This window comes from Miniopterus natalensis, chromosome 4 (genome assembly GCF_054644295.1).
Source record: "Miniopterus natalensis isolate mMinNat1 chromosome 4, mMinNat1.hap1, whole genome shotgun sequence".
Taxonomy (NCBI): Eukaryota; Metazoa; Chordata; class Mammalia; order Chiroptera; family Miniopteridae; genus Miniopterus; species Miniopterus natalensis.
The window spans coordinates 65,508,398-65,535,272 of record NC_142084.1 but is presented as its reverse complement, the minus strand read 5'-3'; the positions used below and the strand labels follow the sequence as shown (position 1 = coordinate 65,535,272).

At 46.8% G+C, this 26,875-nt stretch overlaps 1 protein-coding gene across 8 annotated transcripts in view; it reads left to right on the top strand.

Moving 5' to 3' along the window:
- RANBP3 (RAN binding protein 3) overlaps window positions 1-26,875 on the top strand; it is a 55,992-nt gene that overhangs the window by 6,946 nt on the left and 22,171 nt on the right. For 6 of the 8 annotated variants that reach the window (XM_016197901.2, XM_016197900.2, XM_016197896.2 and 3 more), the window contains exons 2-3: window positions 12,191-12,246; window positions 18,461-18,649. In XM_016197901.2, the coding sequence (XP_016053387.1) occupies window positions 12,191-12,246; window positions 18,461-18,649 (245 nt within the window). The remainder of the gene's footprint in view (window positions 1-12,190; window positions 12,247-18,460; window positions 18,650-26,875) is intronic. The other 2 variants (XM_016197903.2, XM_016197902.2) reach the window with 1 other exon arrangement.

The window sequence follows — 26,875 nt, the reverse complement described above, 5'->3', positions numbered from 1 at the left end:
CAGTGCTAATCAAGGCTGAGGATAGTTGTGTGAGAGAGAGCATATACTCACTGGCTTGTGGGTACGTGTCAGTTACAACTGGCTGTTACTTTTCTGTAATTGGGTGCCTGGATAGAGAAAAAGCTCCTTTGGGGTTATAGCTGTGTTTCTCCACCTCATCATTATTGACATTGGGGTTAGTGGGGGCTGTGCTGTGCATTGTAGAATGTTTAGCAGTATCTCTCCCTGACTTTTACCCATATGATGCCAGTGGTACCCACCTACCCCCAGCCACGACAAGGAAAAATGTCTCCAGACATTGTCAGATGTCCCTTCAGAGGCAGAATTACCCCCATTTGAGACCTCCTGGGTTAGGGGATTCTATTGACACCTCCCACCCCCAAGAGAGTTTCTGTTCTATAATCATCTGATCTACTAAAGCCCTAGTCCTGCACACATTTTTAAAAATATATATATCTTTATTGATTTCAGAGAGAGGAAAGGAAGGGGAGAGAGAGAGATAGAAACATCAATGATAAGAGAGTCATTGATCGGCTGCAGCCCGCAACCCGGGCATGTGCCCTGATCGGGAATCGAACTCCAATCTCCTGGATCCTAGGTCGATGTTCAACTGCTGAGCCATGCCCGGCCGGGCTACACACATTTAAATAGCAAACTGAGTTGGGAGGGGGAAGGACATAACTCACAAAAGCTGGGAGTCACCCTGGTTTGTATTGTCTGACACACCAGGAACTTACTCTGGTGTATAATGTGAGTTAGGTATCTAAAGCAGTCTTTTTCCAAATAATTAATGTAGGGTTTCTCAACCTCAGAACAGTTGATATTTGGGGTTGGATCATTCCTTGTTATTGGAGGATTGCCTGTACACCGTAGGATGTTGATGAACATCCCCGGTCCCCATTTACTAGATGCCATTAGCGATTTCTCCCCATTGTGATAACCAAAAACATCTCCAGACATTGTCCATTTTTCCCAGGGGTGACAAAATCACCCCTGGTGAGAATTGAGTTATAAGATTAAATAAAACTATCCAGGAATAAATTATTTGCCAACTGGAGTTTAGGGCTCACCCTCTTGACCTTCCTTTTCCATTGTAGTCTTTTCGCAGCTAAGTAGGCATCGTGGACTTCATATCCCTGTTAATAAGGAAGAACAGTGTGTTCCATGACCTTTCAGGTTCAAGGTGAGGACCTTTCAGAATGTTAGAGCTGAAAAGTACCTTCAGAGATGTTCCAGGTTCAAACCATTCCATTTCAAGAGAGCTGAAAGTTGGCCAGTACTGACGTGTTTAACTCCAGCCATTGAGTCAAAGAGCCCATGGTCATCCTTTCCAGTGGATCAGTACCATCAACTTAATAGGAATTTGTTCTCCCAAAAACTGACTCATGGGGCACTACATTTGCTCTCACTCTGTCAAAGAAAAATAGGAAATTGTAGAGATGGTAGTAGTTACTCCATGCACATGTTTAGAATGCAGGGCTTGTTTCTGCAGTAAGTTTAAAATGCCTTGGCTAAGCTAAACTCCCCCAGGTTTGCCACATAGTCTCGGGAATTTGTTGACTCAGAATTAATGCCTGCGCATCATCTGGAACAGCAGAGCAGGGGTGGGGAAAACAGTTCTTGAGAGTTTGGCCTTCTCTCAAGAGTCCAGGATCTGGGTTATTCATCATCATTGCCCTTGGCAGGGGGAGTAGGGGCGGGGGACGACACCCTGCTTGTGGAGTATTCTTGTCAGAGAAGCACAAGTTATTACAGCTGCCAGCATCTGCCACTGAGAGAGCAAGACGTACCTTCACAGCCTCATTACAGTCATCTCTGTCCCCATACCTGAAGGACTGACAGACTGTCTCCAAAATATTCAACTCTATCGACTTTGCCCTGTCTGCAAGGCTATAAGACTAGCCTGAGCCACCATTGTCACTGCCACTTCTCACCTGGATGACTCCTAGAGACTCCTTGCATCTACTTGTGCCTCCCTGAGATCTGTTCTCACCACTCCTAGGATGATCTTCACCAACATTTTATTACATAACTTTTCTAACACATGAGAGGAAGAATCACATGAGGACTGCTAGGGTGGATCTTTTAAAAATACAAACCAGGCTGCCAGGCTGGTATGGCTCAGTAGCTGAGTGTAGACCCCTGAACCAAGAGGCCACTGGTTCGATTACTGGTCAGGGCACATGTCCAGGTTGCTGGCTTGATCTCCAGTAGGGGGTGTGCAGGAGGCAGCCGATCAATGTTCTCTCTCTCATCAATGTTTCTATCTTTTCCTTTTTCTTCCTCTCTCTGAAGTCAATAAAAAACAAGCAAAACCACTAGTATATGTAAGCCAGGCCCTGGCCAGGTGGCTCAGTTAGGTGGAGCATCTTCCCGTGCTCCACCTAAAAGTTGTGGATTCGATTCCTACTCAGGGCACATGCCTGGGATGCAGGTTCCATCCCTGGTCGGGGCTTGTATGGGAGGCAACCGATTGATGTTTCTCATGTGGATGTTTCTCTCTCTCCCTCTCCCTTCCTCTCTAAAATCAATAAATCTAACCTCAGGTGAGGATTATATGTGTGTGTGTGTGTAATAGATTGTGTCACTCCCCTGCTTGGAGTCCTCCACTAGCCTCCCTTTAGACTGGAGAAATCCATACTCCTCATCACAGCACTCCCTCCCCAACTTCACCTCCCACCTTTCCGTGTGGAAACTCTCAGTTATGTTGGCCTCCAGGTTCTTTCTGTCCTTAGGACTTTCATACTCGGGATTCCCTCTGCCCAGTACATTTGGCCTTCATCCCTTTTCGTCAGAGGTTCAGATGACACCTCAAAGAGGCCTCTCCCACCTATTAACCTTCTACCCACATCACTCTTTCCCACCCCCTTGTAGCACCTGTCTCCAGAATCTCTCATGCCTCTGGGTACTTGTTTGTTTTCTGTTCTCATTAGAGAGCTATGGCCTTGCAGAGCAGGTGCTCAGTAAATCTGCTGCTGGGAGCAAGACTTAGCTAATTGGCCCTCTACCAGGCCACACCAGTGAGATCTCACCTCAGTGAATCCTTTGACTTCAAAAGGGCTTGAGGGATTCTGAGCAGCTGAGCATTTGTGTTAAGGTGTCCCAGCATCCATGCAGCTCTCAGAAGGGGACAAACTCTCCTTCATACATGAGGCGTTTATCATTGTTGGGGGCTTGAGGGCCCATTCTTTCAGGTGGCATCAAAGTATTTGTAGTTTTCTATGTATAATTATAATAATGATAATGCCAACATGGAATTCTTATTGTGTGCCAGCCACTTTCCAATCACTTTATATGCATCATTTCATTCAGTCCCGAAGCAGCCTGGGGTATAGGTACCATCCCTGTTGGACAAAGGACAGTGTACAAAGAAAGTGAATTAACTTGCCTAGCCACAAATGGTTGAGGTCAACTTGAATGCACACAAAAATCAGAGTCCGAATTCCCAAATTTTATCAGTTTGGGTCTGCAGCCTCAGCAGAAGTTCTGTAGTCCTTAGATTTCCTTCCCATGAGGGACTTACTGTTGTCTTTACTAGAACTTTTCTCCAGTCTTCAGCCACTTTTACTTCACCTCAGCTGCACTGGTGTCACGCTATCTAGTGGCAGAATAGAGAAGTGCTGTCAACCCTGGATCCCTGAACTTACCAGCAGTTGTAGGTGAAGTTGCTTTGTTTGATTTATTTACTAGGTTTGTGGGGTTTCTCTTGAAGTCAAGGCACAGAGGTGCCCAAAGTACAAGGTCTTATCCCAGCGTCTTATTCTGGGTGCGTGGGTCAGGGGTAGAGGGTTTGGTTGCAGGGCTGATAAGTAGAAGGCAGATTGCTGCTTTGCCCAAGGTGGAGTTCCAGGGGGATAGGAGGTGCCTTGCTCCCTCGGAATGTCAGGCTTGGGGTTATGATCTCACCTTTGCCACTTACCAGCTTTGTGACTTCAGGCAAGGCATTCATCTATCCAAGACCTCTCAGTTTTGTTTCATGATTTGCAAATCAGAGATAATAAGTAATATCTACGTCATGGGGGTTGTGATAACTGTCAATGAGACTGAGTATGTGAAGCGCCTACCACTGGGTCTAGTAAAGACCATTCAACAATTGTGAGTAGCCCTTTGCTCTTCACCATTGTTACAAGTATAGGGGTCTTGCAGTAAGATGAGAGCAGTGAAAATTGTCTTCAATTTCAGTAGGTGAGGGTCATGCTCCAAAGAGCATTCTAGAAAAAAATGCATAAAATAAAAGACAGCATGCGGCCACTGAGCATTTGGTACACTAACATTGAGAGAGGCATCACCAAGCAACAGCATGATTGAGATCAGTGTCATTCTTCATCAAAGAATCAGTTTTCGAACAGAGCTGACACATCATCTTTATGTTGCTGCATAGAATTGTTTATAATAATTCCTGAGAAAAGAAATGACTTGAAGGGCTAGATTGTCACAGGATTAAAGCATTTACCACGTATTAATACTGTTGTTTGTGTTGGCAAGATGCTTTCCATATTTTTTACACAGATAAGATTAAGACACATCAGCCCAGGATTAAAGCTCATTTTACACAAGTACCTTGCTGACATTTTAGACAGGAATTCCAAGTGGCTTTCCAGAAGGAGGCTGTTTTCTGGCAGGTGTTCGAGCCATCATTTAGGAGGGAAATAAACAGAACAGGAAAGATAATCCAGATTCCCTTCACTGTGTGTTTTCCTGGGTCTGCATATTTTCTTCTATTTAGTTTAACAGAGATCCTCAGAGACAAAGGTTGGAGACAGCCACAGGGGGGTGCCAAAGTTTGTCACAGGACAGGTCTGCCTTTGGTATTTGTGTACGTTAATTCCTCCACAGCCTGAAGAAGGAAAGTTTAGGTGAAAGGGAGGAGTGGAGAGAGTGTGTTTTCAGCTTACAATCTAAATGTGTTTTGCAAAGCATTACATGGTTAAACACTTGACCAATGAAGACAGTGTAATTTGTTTTACCATTGAGTGTGCTTCTTGGAATGTGTCTTCATTCTTTCCTTGAGGATCCAAAGGATCAGCTATTGGCTTAATTGCACACTCGTCGTGTTACTTGTTGAAAGCCTAAACTTATCGCTTGCCCTCTAGTTTCTTTTGTACTCTTCCATAGATGTTTATACAGGATGTTAACTGACAGCTACTTTATTCTTGATGTTATTTCTCGGTAGAAAAGTGTGTGTGTTTCTTAGCTTGAAGGTCCACCTGAGCAGAAAAGATGGGAGAAAGCAAACTGGTGTCATGACTTCTCCCTTTTGCACTTGTGCGTGGATAGCAGTGTAGCTCAGCTGCCTGGGCTTCAGAGTCAGGCCTGCCTGGATTGGAGACCTGGCCCCACTTTGGACAAGTCACTCAGCCTCTCTGAGTCTCTGTTTCCTGTTCTATAAAATAAAACATTGGGATGACCTACCTCCTAAGGTGGTTATGGAGATTCAGGATGATGATGCGGAAAAAGCACTGAGCATCTGCCTAGCCCATAAATACTGGGAGCTCAATGATGGCTGGCCCATGTACAAAATCATCCTGGGGTCTTGGGAAACCCCATTTGGGAATGTCTGTGCTCTGAATAATGCAGCAGAGTCTGGGAAAAGTCTAAAGATGGGATCCCAAGACCTCTGTTACCCTGGGGCTTTGGGAAACACACTGTTCTACCCAGGTCCACCTCTAGGGTCCAGGTCAAATCCTGACTCTCCTTTCCTTACTTGTAGTAGGAACTCCACCTCTTTTCCTCAGCCACCGTTTCCTTTGGGACTCTTCTTCCTTCTTAGACTGGCTTTGGAGTAGTGCCCTTCTCCATCCCCTTCCTTGCTGTCTCTGGAATATACACATAACTCCTTTCATCTTAAGGGGTTTGCCAGCAATCGATCTCAGCAAAAAAGACACAGATAAAACCCTTGAGTCCAGTCCCCGGCCTACTGGTAGGGGTGGTACTGGGAAGCCCACTATTTTTATTCTCTTAAGTATGGGACTGTTTAAAACTTTCTCCTCCTGTTGACCCTACTTACCCACTATTGGAGAAGGCAGTTTATGAGCCCTCTCCCTGACAAAGACATTGTACACCAAAATTATGGACATGACTTCGGGGCGGAGCTTTTAGTACTTCCCACGCTTGCACCTAAGCCATCTGAGGACTTTCTCTAGGTTCTGGGGCCCTAGTAGTTTCTGCTTAAGGAGAAGGGAGCCTCCTTTGAAACCCTCTTCCCACCCAAAAACCTATGCTCCCTGCATGCCCCTTGGGTGAGGAGGGAACCTGCATCTCCGGGACCGTCTTTCAAGCTACCTTTGGCTCCACTGTCTTTCAAGCTACCTTTGGCTCCTTCCCTGAAGAAAGGAACTGCCTGAGTGTGATTGGTGCTTATCTTACAGGAGCTTCTATCCTCAACCATGCCGGTGTGAATATGCAAACCTCAGACCTAGCAAAGAGAGAGGGCGCATTCTACTATTGCCCTGCGCTTCAGTGGTCTGTTTTCCTGTCTGTCCTCAAGGATCTGGAGTCCGTCCACTGGTGCCACCTTGACCTTTGTATTTCCAGTGTTCCTTGCTGTCTACTGCCTCATTTCTCCCTGCTCCTGGTCACATGGTTAAATGCTGTTTATCCTGCCACTTAAGTGGCACTTCCTCCAAGAAGCTCTCCCCAGTTCACTACTTTTTTGCAAGCTTACCACATTGAGTGCCCCAGCTCTGTGCTCTGAGTCCCTTCTGTGCATCCCCTGTGTTGTAACATTCAACTAAAGTCTGACATCACATTCTGGGAGGCAGAAGACGTGTCTTCGTGTTATAGAAGCCAGTACGATGCCCAGTGCTCAATGGGCACTTGGGTGTGTGGAATTGCTGAAGGTTGTAGTTGCCAGTGAATATTATGATATAATATGCAAACATAGCAAGAGGTGTAGCTGGGGAAGTGGGTCCCAGGCTAGACCGGCTGGGGGGAGTACCCAGACAGTCATGGTCATGTCAGCAATGCCTCTGGAAGCAGGGTCCTGAGACCCGGGGTAGGGTGTTTGTGCGGAGAGGACCCAGCCATCTGGCAGAGGTTTGAAATGAGAGCAGAGATCAGCAACTTCCTGCACCTGTGCTCACCTATCCATTCTCATCACCCAGGCTGCAAAGACCAGATTCAGGACACAGGCCCTGCCCTTGGGGATCAGAGCTGGGCTGTCCCATTTTGCATTTGAACCTCACAGTTAGATGGAGGGTGGCAAGGAACAGGAGGGAGAGCTGGTGCTGTGTACTAGGATGTCATCAGTGGCTCACTCCTTTCAGTTTCTGCCCAGTGACCCCCCCCCCACACACACACACAGTTTGCTTGGGGTTTGGGGAGACTGCTCCACTGGGTTATGTGATCATTATCTAAGATCACAGTTGGGCTCTGGCTGGTGCTATCTGGGACACAAGAGCTGAGGAGGGGCACGTAAAGGAGGATGCAGGAGGCGTTTGAATTGAGCAGCGGCTATCTTGGACTTGGCATGTGGCACTTAGAAGGCTGCAATGAGGTCAAAGCACCTGACACATCCCAGACAGTAGAGCCTGTGCCACCTAGAGGTGGGGCTATTGTTTGAAGTGACTTGGGGGCTCTGAATCCCATCCTACTGCACACACCAACATGGGCCACAGAACACAGGTTCTCAGGCTTCATAGAGGGTGTTCTGGGAAGGGGTGGGGTATTCCCTGGTCAGATAACTTTGGGCAACATTTGGTTAAACAGGTTTTTTAACCCTTCCTATGCTGATGTGTCAAGCCAGTGCTCCAGGTGAGCTGCTTTTTTACAAATTAATTCCATCTGGGAGCATTTTACAGAACCAAAAAACACAAAAACACCTAGGTGGCAGAATCTGGATCAAATAGTCTGCATATGATTAGCATTGTAACATTTTAGGTCTTTGTGGTGGCCTGGGTCTCTAGAAATTTCTGGTGGCTGGGCTGGGAGTTCAAGATCATAGAAGCCTCATTGCTTGACAACCAGAAAAATGTTTGGTGATGGGAGACAGTTGAAAAATACTCTGATAAGTGCGGAGCTGGCCTACTTGGAAGGGGTGCATATCGTCATTTTATAATATCAGTACTCATTTGCAATTTGCAGACTTCTGGCCCTATTGGAGCTGAGTGGAAATGAAATGTGCATATCTTTGGTGCTTTGTGTGTTTGGTGGAGAACTGATAGAAGTCCATTGCTATGTTTTAGTGCAGTGGTTGTATTTGTCATGACTGCCAAACCTACCCTCAGTGGGGGTCCCAGTGGGACCCAAGGTAGGCTGCCAAAGCCCTTGCCGCCTCCCGAGTCGTAGCCCTGGCAATGAAGGACATTTAATCCACTCTATAGCTGTTTGTTGAGCGTATGTTTCTTGTGTTGCTCTAAAGACATGGAGGTGAACACAACAGAGGCCTCACTTTTGCAGAGCTTATGGTCCAGGGGTAGACAAGCTGCCAGTGAGCAGATAACCCACTGCAAGCTCCGGGCCTTGTATACAAACACTCACACTTTTCTTTCAAATAAGGTGTTTTACCCTAAAGTTCTCTGCCCCCAGCTTCCTGTTCCCATTTTTCCTGTGATGCCTTGCACGGAATAAGGGCTTAATAGATATTTGTGATTACATAGCAGCTGGTGTTACACATGTGAAGAAGTACAGAGGGAGTTTAGTTCAAACATTTATTGGATGATTCTTACATGGTGTGCATTGGGTGGCAGGCTGGGGCACAGAACTGTTTTGGGTACTGTATCCGTAGTCTCCCAGTCCTAGGTATGCAGGATATAAGCCAGAGCATGCTTTGGGAGCACAGTTCAAACTAGGGGCTTCCTGAAGGAGATGGTGTCTATACATGAATGAGTGTTGACCACAGAAGAGAAGGTGAGAATGTGTTCTAGGCAGAGGAACTAAACCAAGCAGAAGTCCAGAAATGTGACAGAAGCAAGGGACAGTACCACAGTAATAGTCAGGTGGGGGGTGGCCTGTTTGAAGGAGCTCCAACCCTAGTCTGGGAGGGCATTGCAGAGTTTTAGGCATGCATTTTACACCAGTGGTTCTGGCTGCTCTGCAAAAGCTGTACTTAAGGGGGTAAAAGTAGAGACAGAGAAGAAAGGTCTGAACTATGATGGTGGTAGCAAAGGTGGATCTGCTTGAATCTCACCTGGTGTTCCTGTTCTTTGGGTAGCTGATTTCAGATCTCAGGCCCCATGGTCCCCTCCATAACCTCCCTCTGCCCCCAGTTGAGCAACGTGCCATTTTCAGTGCAGAATTGTTCCTCCTTCAAATGGGACCTCTTCCAGCTCAGGCCTGGACCCTGCCACATGGTTCTGTTCTGTCCTGTCCCAGGGACCCACAGGCAGCCCAGGCTTCCCTCGGTTGCCCTCCTTATGTGCCTGCAGATCAGAAAGGCCTTCCTCTGCTGTCCAAATTGCTCTCTCTTCATCTAGTCCTTTCTTACTAGCCTGGCAGTCATTTTCTCTAGTGCCCTCTCCTCTTGCTCATCCCTTCATCAGGTATTTGTTGAATCCCTGCAGGTTGCCAAGTACGGTTCTCATACCACAGAACAGGGAGGGGAGAACCCAGCAGTCTCCAGTCTCCTGGAGTTGACATCTTAGTAGGGGAGATAGACCATAAATCCATAAATACATCCTGTATCAGCTGTTGATCCCTGCTATGAAGAGAAAGAAGCATCCACTTCCCTTTGAGGCCAGTCTTAAGTTTCTTCTAGGGACTACAGTGTGAGTTTTATGAAGTCTGCAGCAGTGAGGCCCCACCTCTCAGGCTAGAGGCTGTTAGAGACAGGGGCCGAAATCAAGCTCAGAGTTCCTTAAGCAAAAATCAGCCTCTGTTGACTTAACTGAAAAGTCTTGGGGGTGGGATTAGCTTTGGACCACCTGGATCCTGGGCCTCCAGCAGTAGGATTCAGTTTTCTACCCTGCTTCCCACTGGATTGGCTCAAGGCCAAGGTCCCTTGTGATGACAGGCAGCTGCTGGCAATGCCAGGGTTACCTCCTACCAGCTTAGCAGACAGAGAGCGCTCCCATTCCCCAGTAGCTCCAACAAAATTCTCGGACCTGAATCTCATTCACCATCAGCAGTCTGGCCTTATTCACGTGTCACAGTGTCCCCTGGGGTCAGGGCATGCAGTACTCCTTAGGCCTGGAGCCAGAGCTAGGCTCCATCTGAAACATGGAGGTGGGGGAGGGGTGCTTCCCTAAAGAAAATCGGCTGGGGGTGCTGGGCTGGCCAAAACTCTGGCTTCATCCTGTGCGCCTTGCTGCTGGTCAGGAGTTGAACACAAAAGCAAGGCTAGGGCCTGGACCTCCATCCCCTGATGCTGGGCTTGTGGTGTATAGGGTAGCATCAGAAGGTCTTTGGGCTTCCCCGTGGTAGACAAGTGTGAGTAAGCTGCTGCCATCCCCAGAGTCCCTCCAGCATTCCTTTGCTTTCATTTATTGCCTAGCATAGGTATGTTCATTCATCCATCCATCCTGGTCTGTCGGGCAGCAACTATGCACCGTGCCAGGAGATGGCTGCTTAGGGAAGCATGGAAACCTTGATGGCAACCCTTACCCTCCTCCCTTTAGCACTTTGGTCTCACACATGTCATTCACTTGTGTTCACTGTGGGCTGTGCACAGTGAGGACTGTTGCGATGAATCTGACTCTGGTGTGGTGCTGCTTCAGTGAGCACTGCAGAGGAAATGGTCGCCATCAGTGGGCCATTGCTTCAGGGTGAAGACTGGCTTCTGTCTTGCTTCTCCAAGGACAGGGAGTTTGGAGGGATGGGGAGGAGAACAGGGTCAGTTTGATTTTGTCTCAGTCTTGTCCTTTTTCCTTAGACCTCCTCTTCACCCCATTTTTATTGTGAGTGATCGCTGTCACCTCCCAACTTGTCTCCCCATATTGCCCCTTCCCCCAAACTGTTCTCTTTTTAAACCTAAATCACCACCGTGCCTCCCCCACTCCTTTTACAACACTTTCCAAATCCTCGACATGGCCGCCATCCGCCCTGGGCTCCATGCCTTCACACCTGCCACTCTCACTGCCAGGCTCTTTCCTTGAGACTTCAGCACAGCAACCTCTTCTTGGGACGTTTCCGACTCTAGACAGCAGACTCCTACCAGCTCCCCATAAGCACTCTTATGAACTGTGAACCATGTCCCCCTCCTGCATAGTAGTCCTGCTGGAGCAAAGTTGTGTGAATGTAGGTTCCTGGTTAATCTCAGCCTCCTATGACTGGGGGCTCTGTGACAGCAGGACTGTGCAGGTGCTCCCCAAATTCATGACTCCCCTGGCTTCCCTGTACTCACTGCCCTTGAATGCTGAAAGAGACCCTGGGCACCCCACAGGGTTGATGAGCACACCCAGAGCCACCAGGCCCAGGCCCAGCCCCAGGATGATGAGGGGCCTCCCCCATGGGTTAAGGTGGTCCTCATTTACAATCCCCTAGCTGGCAGCAGAGGCTTCCTGGGCTGCCCCTGGATAGGATACAAATGGTGTTACCTGAGAACAACAGTTGACATAGCCCTGGTCCCATCATGTGACAGGACATCCCAAAGGGTTTTTTCCTTCAGCAGCCACGCAAAATGGACTCTCAGACTTTTGCAACTTCATAAATCCTTTTTCTGTTAATAGCTTCTCACTTAGAAAACCAAGTGGAATGTTGGGCCGGGATTCTCCAAAGAACATAAGCTGTGTGGGCAGAAATTGCAAACTGGTTGCCCCCTGGCCTCAGTTCGCCTGCAGATTTGAAAAAAATAAAAGTAAAAAACCCTAAACTAGTCTCCGGCATTTGACATTCAGGAGATGCCACATAAAGATCTGACTTCCCTGCTCCAAATTCCTTCAGAACCACAGTTGGTGGCGCTGAATAGCCACCTCTGATGCCTTGCAGCACGCTACACTCCCCATGGCTACACTCCCCACGGCTACACTACCCACTGCCCTCCCTTGATCCGTGATGTAGCCTGTTCTAAGTGAGTCTTAAAGCCTTCTTATTGGTATATAATATACACACACTCCTACCATTAAGTGTCAAATTGTCACAAACTAAAAACCCTACACCTCCATGTTATGAAAATGTTTTCTGAGTGATTTGATGTTCTTTGGAGTTACTAGTTTTATACTGGGTTTTTTGTTTTTAACTTATTATGAACAAATATAGTTTTGTTTACTGTATGAAATAGTGTCGGGGGGAAAAACACCAATTTTTCTTTTTGCAGAAAAACCTGCCATTGCTCCACCTGTCTTTGTGTTTCAGAAGGATAAAGGACAAAAGGTAAGGGGCTGGTATGTTCTCTCTTCATATTTGTTTTCTCCCAGAGATCTCTCTCCCCAGGTCACATGGCCAAGGATGCTTCTGCCCTTTAAGCCTTCACATTGAGCTTGGAGGAAAGAGGGCTGGTGGCTTCAGGTTACCATGGCGAGAGGTTGAGATAGGTTTGTGTGGAAAGGGTTCAGAGACCCTGCTTTAAAAAATAGTGGTAGAAAACTTTCTCCTCATTCCTACTGATTTTATTTAGAAATACTACTGTACATTAGGAAAGCTATTAGGAGAAAAAGGTAGAAGGAAGAAGAGGAGAGAGAGAAGGAGAAACAGGGAGGGAGAAAAAGTGGGGGGAGGGAAGAGAGAAGAAGAGAGAACTATGGTGGATAAGGGGGGGAAACAGGATCTTTAAAGATTTTAGGGGGATTTTTTGGCTCCATCCAACTTGGCATAAATGCATTTAGAATAATTATTGGTTGGCTTGGATTGTATACTTACCATCCATCTTTGTTGGGTTGCTTCCCCCTCTTAGATTTTAGATGTCTTGATCATACTGTTGGAAATACCTTGCCTAATTCATAGCAATGAGCTGGCAGCCTGTCAAAGGCCTGATTGGTGTAGCAGCCTCATTTTTACCTTCCCATGTTGTTTATCTTGAAGTCACAGGTTTTATATCTTCATCTGACAAATCAGTATGGAAGGTTGGGATTGTGTCCAAACTTAGTTGATGTTTTGTGGTGATACCTCCCAAGCTTGTGTGAGGATTCCCTCTATTTGTCAAAAAAATGAATGATCCCTCCCCACCCATGGCCCAGGACAACAGGTAATTTAATGCCCATGGCAAGATTTCAGAGTGACCAAGGGTATTCTGAAAAATGCCTTTGCAATCTTGTTGGTAAGAAGATAATTTGAGAATTGGCTCAGGGCTGGGGATCCACAGGCCTAGGTGCTCTGGTGGATCCCCAGTCCCTCGGTAGGGTAGCCGGCTCTGAGGTTGGGGCTGCTGGTCTGGTGACTTGGGACTCCCAGCAGTCCAGCTACTGCTTGTAGACTTTGTCATTTGGTCTGAGAAGAGAAGCCAGACTTTTCTTTCTGTGCATCTCAGTTTTCCTGGAAAACATTCAAGTGCTCTGCCAGGAAGAAAGCTTGTATATGGAGGGGACAAGAGGGAGAAACTACCCCTGCCCTCTGCTCACACCCCCTTGCACTGGAGCCTTCTGTATTGGCAGGGGCTTGTCTACTAGGCTTGTTCTCACATTAAACATTGCCATTGTTAATTCTTTGCTGAAGGAAGAATCACAAAACCTGAGGAAATGTTCTTCCCATTTTGTTTTGGTTTTCCAGGTGGTATTTTCAAGATACATCATCCTCTGCTGTCTCCTCTCCCCTGGGCCCTGACACATACATACAGCTTACTTACCTGTGTTTTTAATCATCCCTCCTTTGGAAAAGGGTCAGTCACTGAAGGGCTGGTGTGTTTCCTGTAGCTTTTTAGAAATGGATGTGTTCCTCTCCTCTTTTAGATGTAAAAGTCACTTCTGAGGTTTTCCATTAAATCAGGGTTTTCTAGAATTTTGAATTTTATTATGATCATCTTTTGAATCACTTTTAGCTTAAAACAGGGATCAGCAAATTAAGGCCTGGCACTACCACCTGTTTTTGTAAATAAAGTTTTAATGGCACACAGCCGTGCCCATCCCCTTCACAGTAGCTGAGGCTGATTTCACATTGTAACAAAAGAGTGAAGTAATTTGGACCCAGACCAGACCGGTGGCCTGCAAAGTCAAAAATATTTAGTATCTGGCCCTTTACAGAAAAAGTTTGCCGACCCTGGATTTAAAATAAACAATAGGAATTAATAATTCTTTAAACCTGAGGACTTTTGGACAACCAGCAGGATGAAAAACTAAAATGTAATATTTATTCAGCCGAATTTAAAATGCATTTAAAATAACTAATTCCTGTCTTACTACTGTTTTCACAGTTGAGGTCGTTCTGTTGCTTTGGTTTTTTGGGTTGTTTGTTAGGTTTTCTTTTTATTGAATTTATTGGGATGACATTGGTTAATAAAATTATATAGGTTTCAGGTGTACAATTCTATAATACATCATCTGTATATTGTATCGTGTGTTCACCACCCCAAGTCGAGTCTCCTTCCATCACCATTTATCCCCCCATTATCCTCTTCTGCCTCCCCCCATTCCCATTTCCTTCTGGTTTTGTTGCTTTGTAATTCAAAGGATAACTTGCATGTATTACCTTCGTAAAGTTGATGCAGATTATGTAAATGGATGACATTGAACCAGAAGAGTGGCTGGGAAGATGGTCATCTTAAAATGTACAAATGTAATTTTTATCAAAATACTGACAGAGTCAACACTAATGGCCTTCTAAAAATAACTTATCTGTAGCTCTTCAGAATTCAGCTCTCCACTTCTGTCCCAAGATCACCTAAAGGGTGTGGGAAGCCTCTGTTTTTAACAGCAGACGCTGGAGAAGCCTTTGTGACTGTCCTTTAGGGCCGCTTTCTGAGCTGTCAGGTAGATAGATAGTGGCCAAATGGACACAGAAATTCTTTTTCTATTGTTTATGACAGCTCAAGAGTAAGGCGGAAAGTAAACAGTAACTCAGGTAGCTTTATTTCCCCTTAGCTTCCCTTTTCAAGGAAGATGGAAGGAAGGGCAAACCTTCAAGGAGCAGGCACAATACTTTTTGACAAAAGTGAGAGTTTGAGAGCCTTCCAGTTTCATTCTCTCTTTCTGCCTCATTCCCTTCTCACACTGCAGAAGCAGAACTGGGGTAAAGCTGTTGGGGCTGCTTTTTTCTGAGCAAACTTTTTTTCTTCTTTGATATTTTGAAAATTATAAATTATGAGATAAGTTAGAAGAATGGTACTGAAGACACTTGGGTATTCTTCACCTGGCTTCACTGTTAACATGTTTGTCATAAATGCTAGAAGCACTCAACTGTAATTTGCTCCCATCTGCTGTTTCTCTTTAAATACTTCTGCAGCTGTCTCCTAGGAATAGTTTGTCATTCTTCTCCATGGCCCCAGTACCATGTTACCCCTAAGAAAATGATCATTAATTCAGAAGTCTCCTCTATAAATTGTCCTAATTGTCCCCAAAATGCCCCTTTTAGCTATATTTTGAGCCACTTCTTGATCCACAAAGATCAGATATTCGCATTGTCACTGTGAGGCCATTAACTTCCTTGCCAGTAAACGGTCTCTAAACCATTCAGTGGTTTCAAAGAGCCCCTGTACCCCTCTTCAAAGGAGAGAGTACCATAGGCCCATCTATCGTTACTGAATCATGATTAAGATAAAAGATTTAAAATTTTTAAAAAACTTAAACTGCCAGCCTGGGTGTTTTTCTTTTTGTTTGGTGGTGAAACCACACAACATTTTCTCTCCGTCCCATTGATGGTCTGTGCATTCACAGCAAACTACAAATTGGTGTTAGTGGCCTGCTGATGACATCACAGGTTAAGTTGTCAAATCCTCTATTCTCCCATGTTAGAGAAAGCCTTCCACAATCTGAACTCCAGTCCTAACACACGAATTGTTTTACATCTTCATGTCTCCAGGCTTCCTCGAGGTGGTCCTCTTCATGAAATGCTTGTGTTTACTTGCATTTGTGTGGGATTTTTTATGTTATTATTTTTTTAATCCTCACCCGATGATATGTTTATTGATTTGAGATAGAGGAAGGGGAGAAAGAGAGAGAGAAAAAAAGAAACATTGATGTGAGAAACATTGATCAGTTGCCTCTTGTACACACCCCAACCCGGGACCAAACCCAAGTTGACCGAACCCAGGTATGTATCCTGACCTGAAATCTAACCCGCAGCCTTTCAGAGTACAGGATGACTAACTGAGCCACACCAGCCAGAGCTATGTGCATTTGTTTTTTTAAAGCAAAAACAAAACCTTTCATTAACTGCCTTGAATGGAGGAGGCAGTTTTTTTCTTTTTAATGTGAAGAGAATTTGAATCTCCTTCGGTCAGTTGTCTTGTTGTTCATGATGATTAAATGTTTCTTTCAGCCCTGGCCAGTATGGCTCAGTTGGTTGAGTGTCATGCCATGCACCATTCACCAAAAGGGTACCGGTTTAATTCCCAGACAGGGCATGTACCCAGGTCGCAGGTTCCATGTGTATGAGAGACAACCGATCAATATTTCTCTCTCAAATCGATGTTTCTCTCCCCCACCCTCAAATCAGTAAGAACGTGTATATATATTTTAATGTTTCTTTCAGTTAGTTTATCTTCCAAACATTTGTTTACCTGAAGAGTGATGGCTTTGTGGTTACACTGACAGGATAATGCCCATCTGGTAAAAAGACAGAAAGCAGTTACAGAAATGCTTATGAGCAGAAAGTCCTGTGTTGCTGAAAGTGCTGTATATAGTATGTTTAGACCTAATTTTGAAGTTTATTGTTGGTGTAACAAGTGTACCCTATGTGCACATTTTTGTTCTGTTCGTTGTTTTTGTCAGCCACATATATTTTAGGATATATGACCTAGGTTCCTGATCTGATGTCTGGTTGTAACAAACATGTTGAAAACCTACATGTCCTATCATGATTCTTTTTCTTCTAAGCTTGCAGTATTCCCCAGGCCTAACCCTCCTTAGCTTCTGAGATCTATCTTGGTTCTTTAGGGCTTACTTTTCTTGTCCAGCAGAAACACTCTCAGCCAAGGAGAAAATGCTGAAACAGCATTTGTATTTCTTTTTGGTCCTCTGATTTAGACTTCATCTTGATTCCACCATGCTATGAGGGCATTGGAACATTTATGTTCTAAAAGCAGGGATTAAAAAAAAAAATCCAACTGGTTCTTATTAGAGAGATAGGCAGTTTCCCGCAAAGCTCTGGGTTTAATTTTCTCTTGTCGGGTGTTAAATCTCAAGCCATAAAGTAGCAGCCAACTAGTGCACGAACTGACCTTGGTGCCCCAGACGGGTCGGAGGAACAACTTTGGAAGGAAGGCCTTTGCATCTGTGGATCCCCCCTGGATAGGAAGAGTTGATTCTGGTGGCTTTTTAGATGTACTCATGAGTTAACATTGTGTTGCTATTGCTCTCCTAAGAATGTTCTCTTAAACCTTTTTTATATAGTTCCTTTCATCTGACAGGCTCACATGTTAAAAAATAGCCCCAACACCCTATCTAAAGAGGCCTCAGGCACTTCTCACTCAGAAGAAACACGGCAGCGTCTATGGGGAGGCAGGGTAGGGTAGCCCCATGGTCATTTAGTTCACAAAGTAGGAAAAATGGCTTTGTGTGGTGGGCGATGCCATGTGGGAGGTTTGGGGATTGGAGCCCATTTGTTTCAGGACACCAGCTTTATAACCCATTTCTCAAGAAGAGAGTCTTGGCCACAGAGCTCTCAGCCCACTGAAGTGCGCCCCACTCCCCATGCCCTGAAGCCGAAGAACCAGCTCAAGAATGCCAGGGGTGTTGTGCTTTCAAAGATGAAGACTTCTGGAGCCAGCTTTCTCTTATCCTGGCTGTTTTCCGAATAAGCCCCTTCCTAAGGTGTTTGGGGTGAGCCTGGGTTAATCCCAGGCCAAAGGTCTCCCTCTTCCACTTAAACTCCCACCAATACAAAACCAGTTCTCCGTGTCTCTACCAGCTCTTTTGGTTACCCCACACCTGCACTCACTGAGATGAGAAAGCTCTTCCTTCACCTCAGGTTTAAGCAGAGTAAGTTGAAAGGTGCTGGAAGAACTAGAGTGAGATGCAGAAGCTTTTGGCCCTGGACACCTATTCTTGGTTGTGTGATGTCCTGGGCCTGCTTCCCCACCTTTCCTAGCAGACAGAAATGATGCTGAGGACAGCTCCCTTCCTCAGTATCTTTGAGGAGATATGTTATTAAGCTATAATCATCCTCGTTCCCCTCTTATAGAGGCACGGTCCCCATTTTCGTCACCAGGAGTTTTTTCCTCACTCATGGCCCATAAACAGAGTAGCTCCATGCCAGGCCTCCTTGCACTTTTGAAAATGAAGGTTCAGACTTTCTGCACACCTTAAAGCTCCTTGCAGAGTCAAACAGCAGCGAGTCCATGTTCTTTTCACTCTGTGCTGCCTTTTTGGCCCATCCTCCTGGGCAGGAACTGCTGAAGGTCAAGCCATCTCTAGCCCTTCAATCCCCGCCCCCCTCCCCTGCCCCATGTTGCAGCCTTTATTTACATTGAAGGAAAAATTGTCTTTTTTGCTCCCAGTCCTCTGCAGAGCAAAAAGACTTGTCGGATTCGGGAGAGGAGCCTCGGGGGGAGGCTGAGGCTCCCCACCATGGCACAGGTCACCCCGAGTCACCTGGTGAGCATGCTCTAGAGCCTCCTGCCCCTGCTAGTGCTTCAGCCAGCGCTCCTGAAGCCCAGCTTCCTCCTTTTCCACGAGAACTGGCAGGGGTAAGTCCACCTCCACCGAGCATTCCATGGTCCAGGGGTCCCAACCCAGACTGGTCCCTTTCCCTCTGGGTCCCTCAGATCCAGACTCTAGATTAAAAGCAGCTGATAATAACTGAACAGGTGATCAGGATCTCTCCACCTCTCTTTAATTCCTGCTGCAGAAAATTCAGAGAAGATTAGATCCCCTTTACATGGAGACTTTCCTAGTTGGGGAAATAAATACCCATAGCAAAAAACTAGTCCTGTTTCCTGAAAGAGACACGAGGGGTCAAAAGAGTAATTGAGTAGTGGGTAGAATCTTCCAAGTCAAATTCGACCCCTTCTCCCTCCTTCCATTTTTTCTTTCTCCTCTCTCTGAATCTGGGCCTTCCAGTTAAGTGTCTTAAACACAAGGAGCTCTGGCTTCCTTAATCTGTAGGAAGAGGAGATGTCCAACACAGATTGCTTTGCAAGACTGATTGTGTCTGGACTGTGGTGAGGCTGTGAGCTGCTTGTCTTCAATCAAAGCAGGAAGAAGAGAAGACTCTTCTTTGAATCCAGAGGGAACCCCTGAGCCCTTTCTCTTTGTATTAAGGAGGATTTGGAGATTATAGGTGGAGAAGATTGTGAACTCTCAAGAACAAGAAATGTCTTGAGTGTTTGGAGTTTGATAAGTTGGGAAAGGAAAACTCCATCCTCTAGGTACCCCCAATGTCATGACAGGGAACAGTGACTCTTAACAAGAAAACAGAGGACCCCACTCTGCCATACAGAATGCCAGGCAGCCTTCCAGGGCATCACAACCCTAGACCTTTAGCAATTTCTATGTCGTGTCACCAGTACCCTGTGTTCTTAAGGAAACAATTAAAATTCAGTTACAGGCACCAAACCATAGGCTACGCAGGAAGAAGTCATGTTCGGCCAAGGTGAGATTGGAGTCATATTTTAACACTTTGGAGGAATCTGTGTGGTGGATAAAGAAGAAATAGTTTTTATCATGAGTGGGGAGTGGCGGGGAGGCAGTCCTTCATGGCCTAGAAGTGGGTTTGGGGTAATGAAGTGTACTCAAAAGCTCAGTAAAGATTCCAGCCAGGAGGCATTTATTGCCAGAGTGTCTGGCATCACAGCCCTCACAGGAGAACTGACAGGGCAATAATTAGGAGGTGATCACTGTTTTGGTTGGTTGCAGTTCCTGGAACCTCCTCGGAGTCAGGTATTGTTAGTTATTTTGTCTTCAGCCTTCCCACACAGGTCATCTGTTCTTAGTGCCCTGAGAACAGATGATCTTCATGCGGATCTGCCTGAGACTCTGAAGCCTTCTGCTTGCTGCCTAATTTGAAAAGCACAACTTACAGAGACATCTCCAACTGGGAAGGTTGAGGGTTTTCAGCTGAGTAGCAGATGGCTAGATCGCAGAGGTTGTGTCATGGCAGCCACTCTTCCAGGCCCTTCTCAGTTCTAGTGCCCACTTGGTAAGACTGGTGGACCCCTGCCCCCCAAAAGGCCTGTGCAGGAAGTGCCTCACCTTTTACCTGTGGCCAATCCAAATGTTGATCTCTGAGGAACTCAGTTTCTCTGTTCTTGTGGACTTTGGGTTGGAGACTCTAATCCCAAGAAATTCAGTTGTTCCCCAGCCTGACAAATGCAAGGTCAAGTGTTCTAGCAGGGAACCTCAGGATGGGTTGTGAAGTCACCGTGGGAGGGAGCCAGAACTCAGGGGAGCAGCTTATGAATGGAGAGCACAGCCGTAAAGGCCTGCATCTGACATACACACATGTTGTTTCAGCATTCGTAACTAGAAATCCTCAGTTCCGTCACAAGTTCCATCAGCACCACCATCGTATCATTTGGGGACAGCTCCTAGGGCTCACCCAGGGCTCTCTCTGTGGAGCTGTCTTCAGAGAAAACCCTGGCAGGTTGCTAATGGCTCCTGTCAATTGGCTTTCCCCGCTGACTGGGCATGTTCAGGCAGAGCTCACTTTGGTTTTTGGGTCAATTAGGGCATAATCAAGGCAGATGAGCCCGATCTCAGCTTCTCAGGCTGAGATTTTCCCTTGGTTAACTCATTGCTTTTGCATCAGAACAAATTTGGATCTTGCTCTGTACCACACCAGCGTTCAGGAAACCGCGCACATGTTACTCAGCAGGTCTCATCCATCATGTTCAGCCTCCTCTGTGCCACGATCCCTGGGGGAATATAAAGCACGAGCTCTTTATGGCAAATAGTGGCTTGCTGAATTGTTATAACGGGCCCTGATCGTCTTTCAGTCTCATCAGCACTCTAGCCATGGGAGACACTGTACCAGAAAAAAGTATATGTATCAGACTTCCTGGCTCTCAGCAGGCAGTTTAAAGAAGACCAAACCACACTCAGATTCAATTCTCTTACCCAGAAGAAGCGAGCAGCTTCGTGCTTACCCCGATCCTGGCTGAAGTCTGCTGGACTGAAGCTCCAAGCCAAGGTGCTGATGAGCCTAAACTATGTTTATGAGACCCACCAGAAGCTTAGAAAGATTCTGGAATGAACTCCCTGGCTGGACAGCTTCCCTCATCTTTCAGCTCCTGCACAGGAATTGACTTTTGTTCTACCCCCACCCTACTTCATGTCCTTGGAGGCCACTTCTGTTTTTCTTTTTTCAGTGAGCCTTTTTGTAAGAATTTCTGAGCTGGTTGCCTCAGTCACAAAATAAACAGCATTGATTTGGCCCATAGTTAATATGAAGACAAGGACACAATCAGCAGCCCTTTTTTTTTTAAATCCTCACCCAAGGATATGTTTATGTGGATTTTTTTTTAGAGAGAGAGGGAGATAGAAACATCAATCGGTTTCCTCCTGTGCATACCCCAACTGGGGGTTGAACCTGCAACCTAGGTATTTGCCCTGACTGTGAATTGAACCTGCAACCTTTTGGTGTACAGGACAACACTCCAACCAACTGAGCCATCTGGTCAGGACAACAGGCCCTGCTCTTAATTGATTTTTCATCCCACAGCCAGCTGGACTTTCTAACTGTTCATTCCAGACCACAGTAACTGAGGCCCAGGAAGACCAAATGGTATCCGGTGTTTTCTGGAAGGAATTTATCTGACTTGGTCTTGCTTTCTGGTCTTTTCTGGGAGGTCAGGAAGGTAGTGCTTTTCATTTCTGCATACTACCTGTTTGCCTGTGTCTGTGTCAGATTCTGAGACATAGTCTCCAGCTCCATCCCCTTCCCTGGACTGGCACCTTTGTCCCCCTCGAGGCCATACCAGGCAGCCTCACGAGAGCCATGGTTTTTTGGAAGAGAGTGATATTTAATAAATGTAATGATTGTAATTTTTACAATTTCATCTTTTATACAAAGAACAGAAGCTTACCATGCCTGTGTTCCCATCCTGGGTTAGACGTTATCCCCGATTTTGTACTTGGTGACAGGGACTTACACGCCTCCCAGAATGAGCTGCTTCCTTGGAGGACCCAGTGGCTTCTGAGGGGAGAAGACTGCCGCTACCTGTCCCCGCCAGCTGGCAGGGCTGCCGGTGCCACCCTGAAGCACGCAGTGAGCAGCTCCTTTGATTCTTCTGCAGGCTGGCCTGCTTACCAGCCCGCAGCCCCTCCACTGTCTCAGAGGACTTTTCCATCTTTGTGAGCCTGCTTCATTCGTTCACACTGTCCTGAAGCCAGCAAAATCAATTGAAGGGTTATCTTTGTTCTGCTTTCTCTTGGCCTCCTTTTGTCAGTGTTAGTTGGGGATATTTTCATCATGGTGTCCCAAATGGGTGTTGACCCCAGCATCCCCCAGGTGTCATCCTCGCAGAGGTGGATTCTACTGTGGGGAGAGACAGGGTAGAAAATGGGGCTTCTAAACCCTGCTTCTGATCTCCTCCCCAGGAAGCACAGATCCTGAAAATCTGCTCTAGAACCCTCCTCACATGAGTCTCTGTAGTGGTGGTTTCTGAACTTTGAGCTGCAGACTTCTGGGGTCCAAGGAGTTGGAGTCCCAGGCATTGCTCTCTACTGACCCCTGAGTAGCCACTCCCTGGGTTGGGGTGAGGGGTTGCCTCCAGACTGCTCTGACATGGAAGAGGTCCTGAGCATCAGGCTGCTGTCCAAGGGAAATGTTGGTGAAGATGGCATTAGCCTTGTGTGGGGGTTGGGGGGGCGGGGATTGAAGTGGGGTTGCTGCACCACTGATCTTCTGCCAGACAGCATGCTCAATCCTTCAGCAGGGTGTAGGGGCAGGTTGCTCCTCATATGGACAGCTGTGGAGGATTTCTAGAAGGGTCAGCATATCCAAAGGCATGCAGAAATGACTTCACCTTACATTCTGTCTTCCTGCTTCCTTGCACTAATTTCTTTTGAAAAGAGTTGCCAATGTCAGTTTCCTCATTGCTTCTCAGCTGTTTCAGACCCCACAGGAGGTTCCAGCACTTTTTGGAAGGTGGTCCTCATGGGGGAGTCTTCCTGTGTTTTCCTTCCTAGACCTTGGTCTCCAAGCTTTTCCAGGACCAAGAGGCCCACCGCATGCCTGTGGATGCTTCTTCAAGAGACTTGGGGCATGGATTTGAGGGTCTCCTGGAGTTGGGTTTAGGCATGTCTGAATCTTGTTTGGCCAGGCAGCACCTTTTCTTCTCAGGTTACCTAAGGGGCCATAGTGGAAGATATGGGCTCCATTTGTGCAATAAATACTTGTTGAGAGTATTTTGTGCACTGTGTCCTGGGTGTTGCATATATGAGCTATGAGCATAACAGACAGGTAGGGCCTCAACATAGCTAGAGACAGATACATTAGATCATTTCCAACTGTGATACACAAAACATGGTAGAGGCCCAAGAGAGGCTGGAGGGTGGGGTGGAGAGGAGCTGCCTCCGCTTTCTGGGCAGTGAGATAGACATGAGCACAGGTTCACCCTGGAGGTGGTCAGGAAAGGCCTTGGAAGCTACAGTGAGTGGATGTGCAGGAAAAGCATCCCAGGCCTTGGGAGTAGCACATGACAAAGGAGCCAATATTGAGGCAGGAACAGTGCTGACATGCTCAGAAAACAGCAAGGAGACAAGCTGGAGTATGACAGCAAGGAGGGGTGGTGTGGGATGGACCAAGGTCAGCATTCCTGGCCCCGAAGAGGTGAGGCTAAATAAATCCCCAGTGGCTCCTGGTCTGGGGAGGGGCTCTTAGCACCATTCAAATTCTTAAGTAGACTCAGGTGCCTGAGGTTTTGGGGTATCATTGGCAGAGGTAAGAAACTTAGGTATCATTAAAAGAGCCCAAAACATGAAGCAAAAACTGGTAGAACTGAAGGGAAAAATAGACAATTCAGTCATAACAGTTGGAGACCTCAGTACTGCACTTTCAGTTATCAGTAGAATATCCAGACAAATGGATGAGAACAGTGAGGACTTAGCAGAGTGCACTTCTCCCTCATAGGCATGAGGAACGTGCTCCAGGGTAGACCACTTGCTAGGTCACAAAACCAGTCTCAGTAAATCTGAAAGGATTGAAACCATAGTCTTCTCCAACCACAGTGAAATGAAATTAGAAATCCATAGCAGAAGGAGGCCTGGAAGATTCACAACATGGAAACTGCCGGAGATGGCCAATGGGCAAAGGAAAGCTAGGCATGGAGTCCTCTTGAAATTGAGATGCTAGAGGAATCTCTTCTGTAACAACTGAGGAAACTCAGACCTGACAACTTCAGGGCCACTGGCCGGGATGCTGGCTGTTGCCCTGTGCATAATTCTAGAATACAGGCCTTCATTGCTTCTCCCTAGCCTTTCACTGAGCAAATGCTGATCAAGCTCCTGTTGTGTGGTGCCAAGGGCCAGCCCCCTCCTGGAACTTAGAGTCTAGCAGGGGACCCTGACACCGGTCGCACAGTTGGAATAAGGGAGCAGTGAGGTCAGAGGACCAAGGGGTTTGTTCTCACATGAGAAGTTAAGAGATACCTGAGGGAAAGGACAGCATTAGTGGATGAGGGGGCAGTGTCTACAGAGGCCAGAGAGGGTGGCCATTTCCATGTCCCAAAAGTCAATCCAGGAAGTGGCAGATCCCACAGGACCTTCAGAGCCAAGGGACTTGAGAATAGGGATGGGGATGTGCTGAGCCTGCTATGAAGGGAGGGAGACCACTTGCTAGGTCACAAAACCAGTATATAGGGGAGGTACCTGGATCCTGCACCTCGATGATGTCTCCTGAGGAACGGGATGACCCTAGAGGAGGCTTGATGTGCTGGTAACACAGCTCTTTATTATCAGATGTCACCCTAGGCCATGGTGTCTGCTGAATCATAGCACTGTGCGAGTACAACTCTCAGGCCCCACCCCCCCATGCTGAGTCCTGAGCTCAGTAACCTCCTCTTAACCCCTATCCAAGGGCCCCCAAGTCTGGCCCCTCACCTCCCAGCTGCCCCCCAGGACATTATTCCACATCCCAACTCTCCTCTTCATGCCTGTCCTGAGCTTTCAAGCCCTGCCCAAGGATATAACATCCAGCAGAAGTGAGCTTGCTGGGAGAGCATGGCCATCGCCAGGTGTGAGCTATGAACAGTGATAGCAAGGTTGGGCACTGGGCTAAGCTGATGCCACCTGCTTATCCATCTGTCCCCTTGCCACTTCCCTGAGGGGGATGTGCCAGCACCCTCTTCTCCAAGTGAGATAAATTGCCGAAGGTTTCCCTAGTCGGTGGGATCTGCCACTTCCTGGATTGACTTTTGGGACATGGAAATGGCCACCCTCTCTGGCCTCTGTAGACACTGCCCCGTCATCCACAAGCCTCCAAGAGGGGGGTTGAGCAGTCTCATGCTCCATTCTCATGTTCCATTTGGACCCAGTGGTGTGTTCACAGCTGCCCCAGGGACTGTTGAGTAGCCCCTGTTGTTAAGAGTTTGTGTTCCCTAGCATTTGGATGGATGGTCTCCTCTGAGCCTCCAATCCCCTGAGACACACCTGGGGACAGTGTCATCCTCTCCCCTTCACAGACCCTTCCAGGGAGCTCTTAAGACACAGACTTGGAGCAAGAAGCCCAGGTTGGTTTTTCTGACTCAAACCCTAGTAATTGCCTCACACAGGAGGGAGGGTCCAGGTTGGGATCCTTTCCTTACTGTCCAGGCTCTCACAATCCTTCAGGATGGGCCAGTTCACACATTCACCCACAAGCTAAGGTGATGGTTACATTTTTAAAAGATTGTAAAAACAGAATATATGATGTGGCTGTCAGAGCTGGAAATACTTTCTGGCCCTTTATGAGAAAAGTATGTTGCCTGGGCTTTAGGGGGTCCTCACTAGTGCAGAATCTGAGGTTCCACCTTCAAGAGGAAACGAGAGAGGGTGTCAGGTCACTAGCAAGAGTCTAGCTGCCCGGTCTTTAGGAGGGTCCCTCCAGCTCCCTCGTCTACAGTTTAGTTGGTGCAGTAACTGCCTCCACACGTGCTCCAGTGCTCTGATGCATAAAAAGCACTTTCACATGCACCGCCTCATTTCAACCTTCACAGCTCCTCCAGGCAGGTGGTCGTCATTTGGCTAAACTTGAGCCTTAGAGGCTTTTCTGAAACTAAGAAAACTGGCTCCTCTGCTGGCTCTTAAGTTCCCCAAGAGGAGTGATACTCACCTCTCCACATTTGTTTTCGGCTGCTTGGTTCTCAAGAAGCACAAGTCCCTAAAAAGAGACATATAGGAGGGATTGTGTGTTATCCTGGTTGGGAGGGGACTCATTTCAGGCCTTTAATTGCTAGTTGTTCACATTTAAAACTTAAGGTGGAGCTTCTTCAGCCACCTTCTCTCAGCATGTGTGTTTGGTGGGTTTTGTTGTCTGCTAAATTGTTCTATTCTGAGCACTTTGTAGCAGACTTTGATCCAAGGCATTAAAGTTCTGAGTTGCTCTGGAAACAATAACATACCTTGAAATAGGACAGGGTTCCTTACCATGGAACATGCCAGGGCAAGGAATGGAAACGACCACAATCCGGTGTTAGGCGACCATTTTAAAATTAAACAGTCCAGCTGCCCTTCAGAGGGAAGAACAGGTTACTTTCCAGCTCTTGGCAAGATGGGTTTTGGCCAGATAAAGTTTCATTGTGTTTGAATTTGGGGGTAACATACCAGTTAGCTATAACCTGTGGAGAAACAAACCGATCCTTGTGCTGTAAGTACACTCTCAGTCATTAAGAGGATTCCTTGGCACATGGCCTGGTCAGCCAGATGCAGAAGGTTAATGGAGGAGTTCTGAACATGAGGTTGAAAGTTCTTCTGTTACTTGGTGGCTGAGCTAAGGG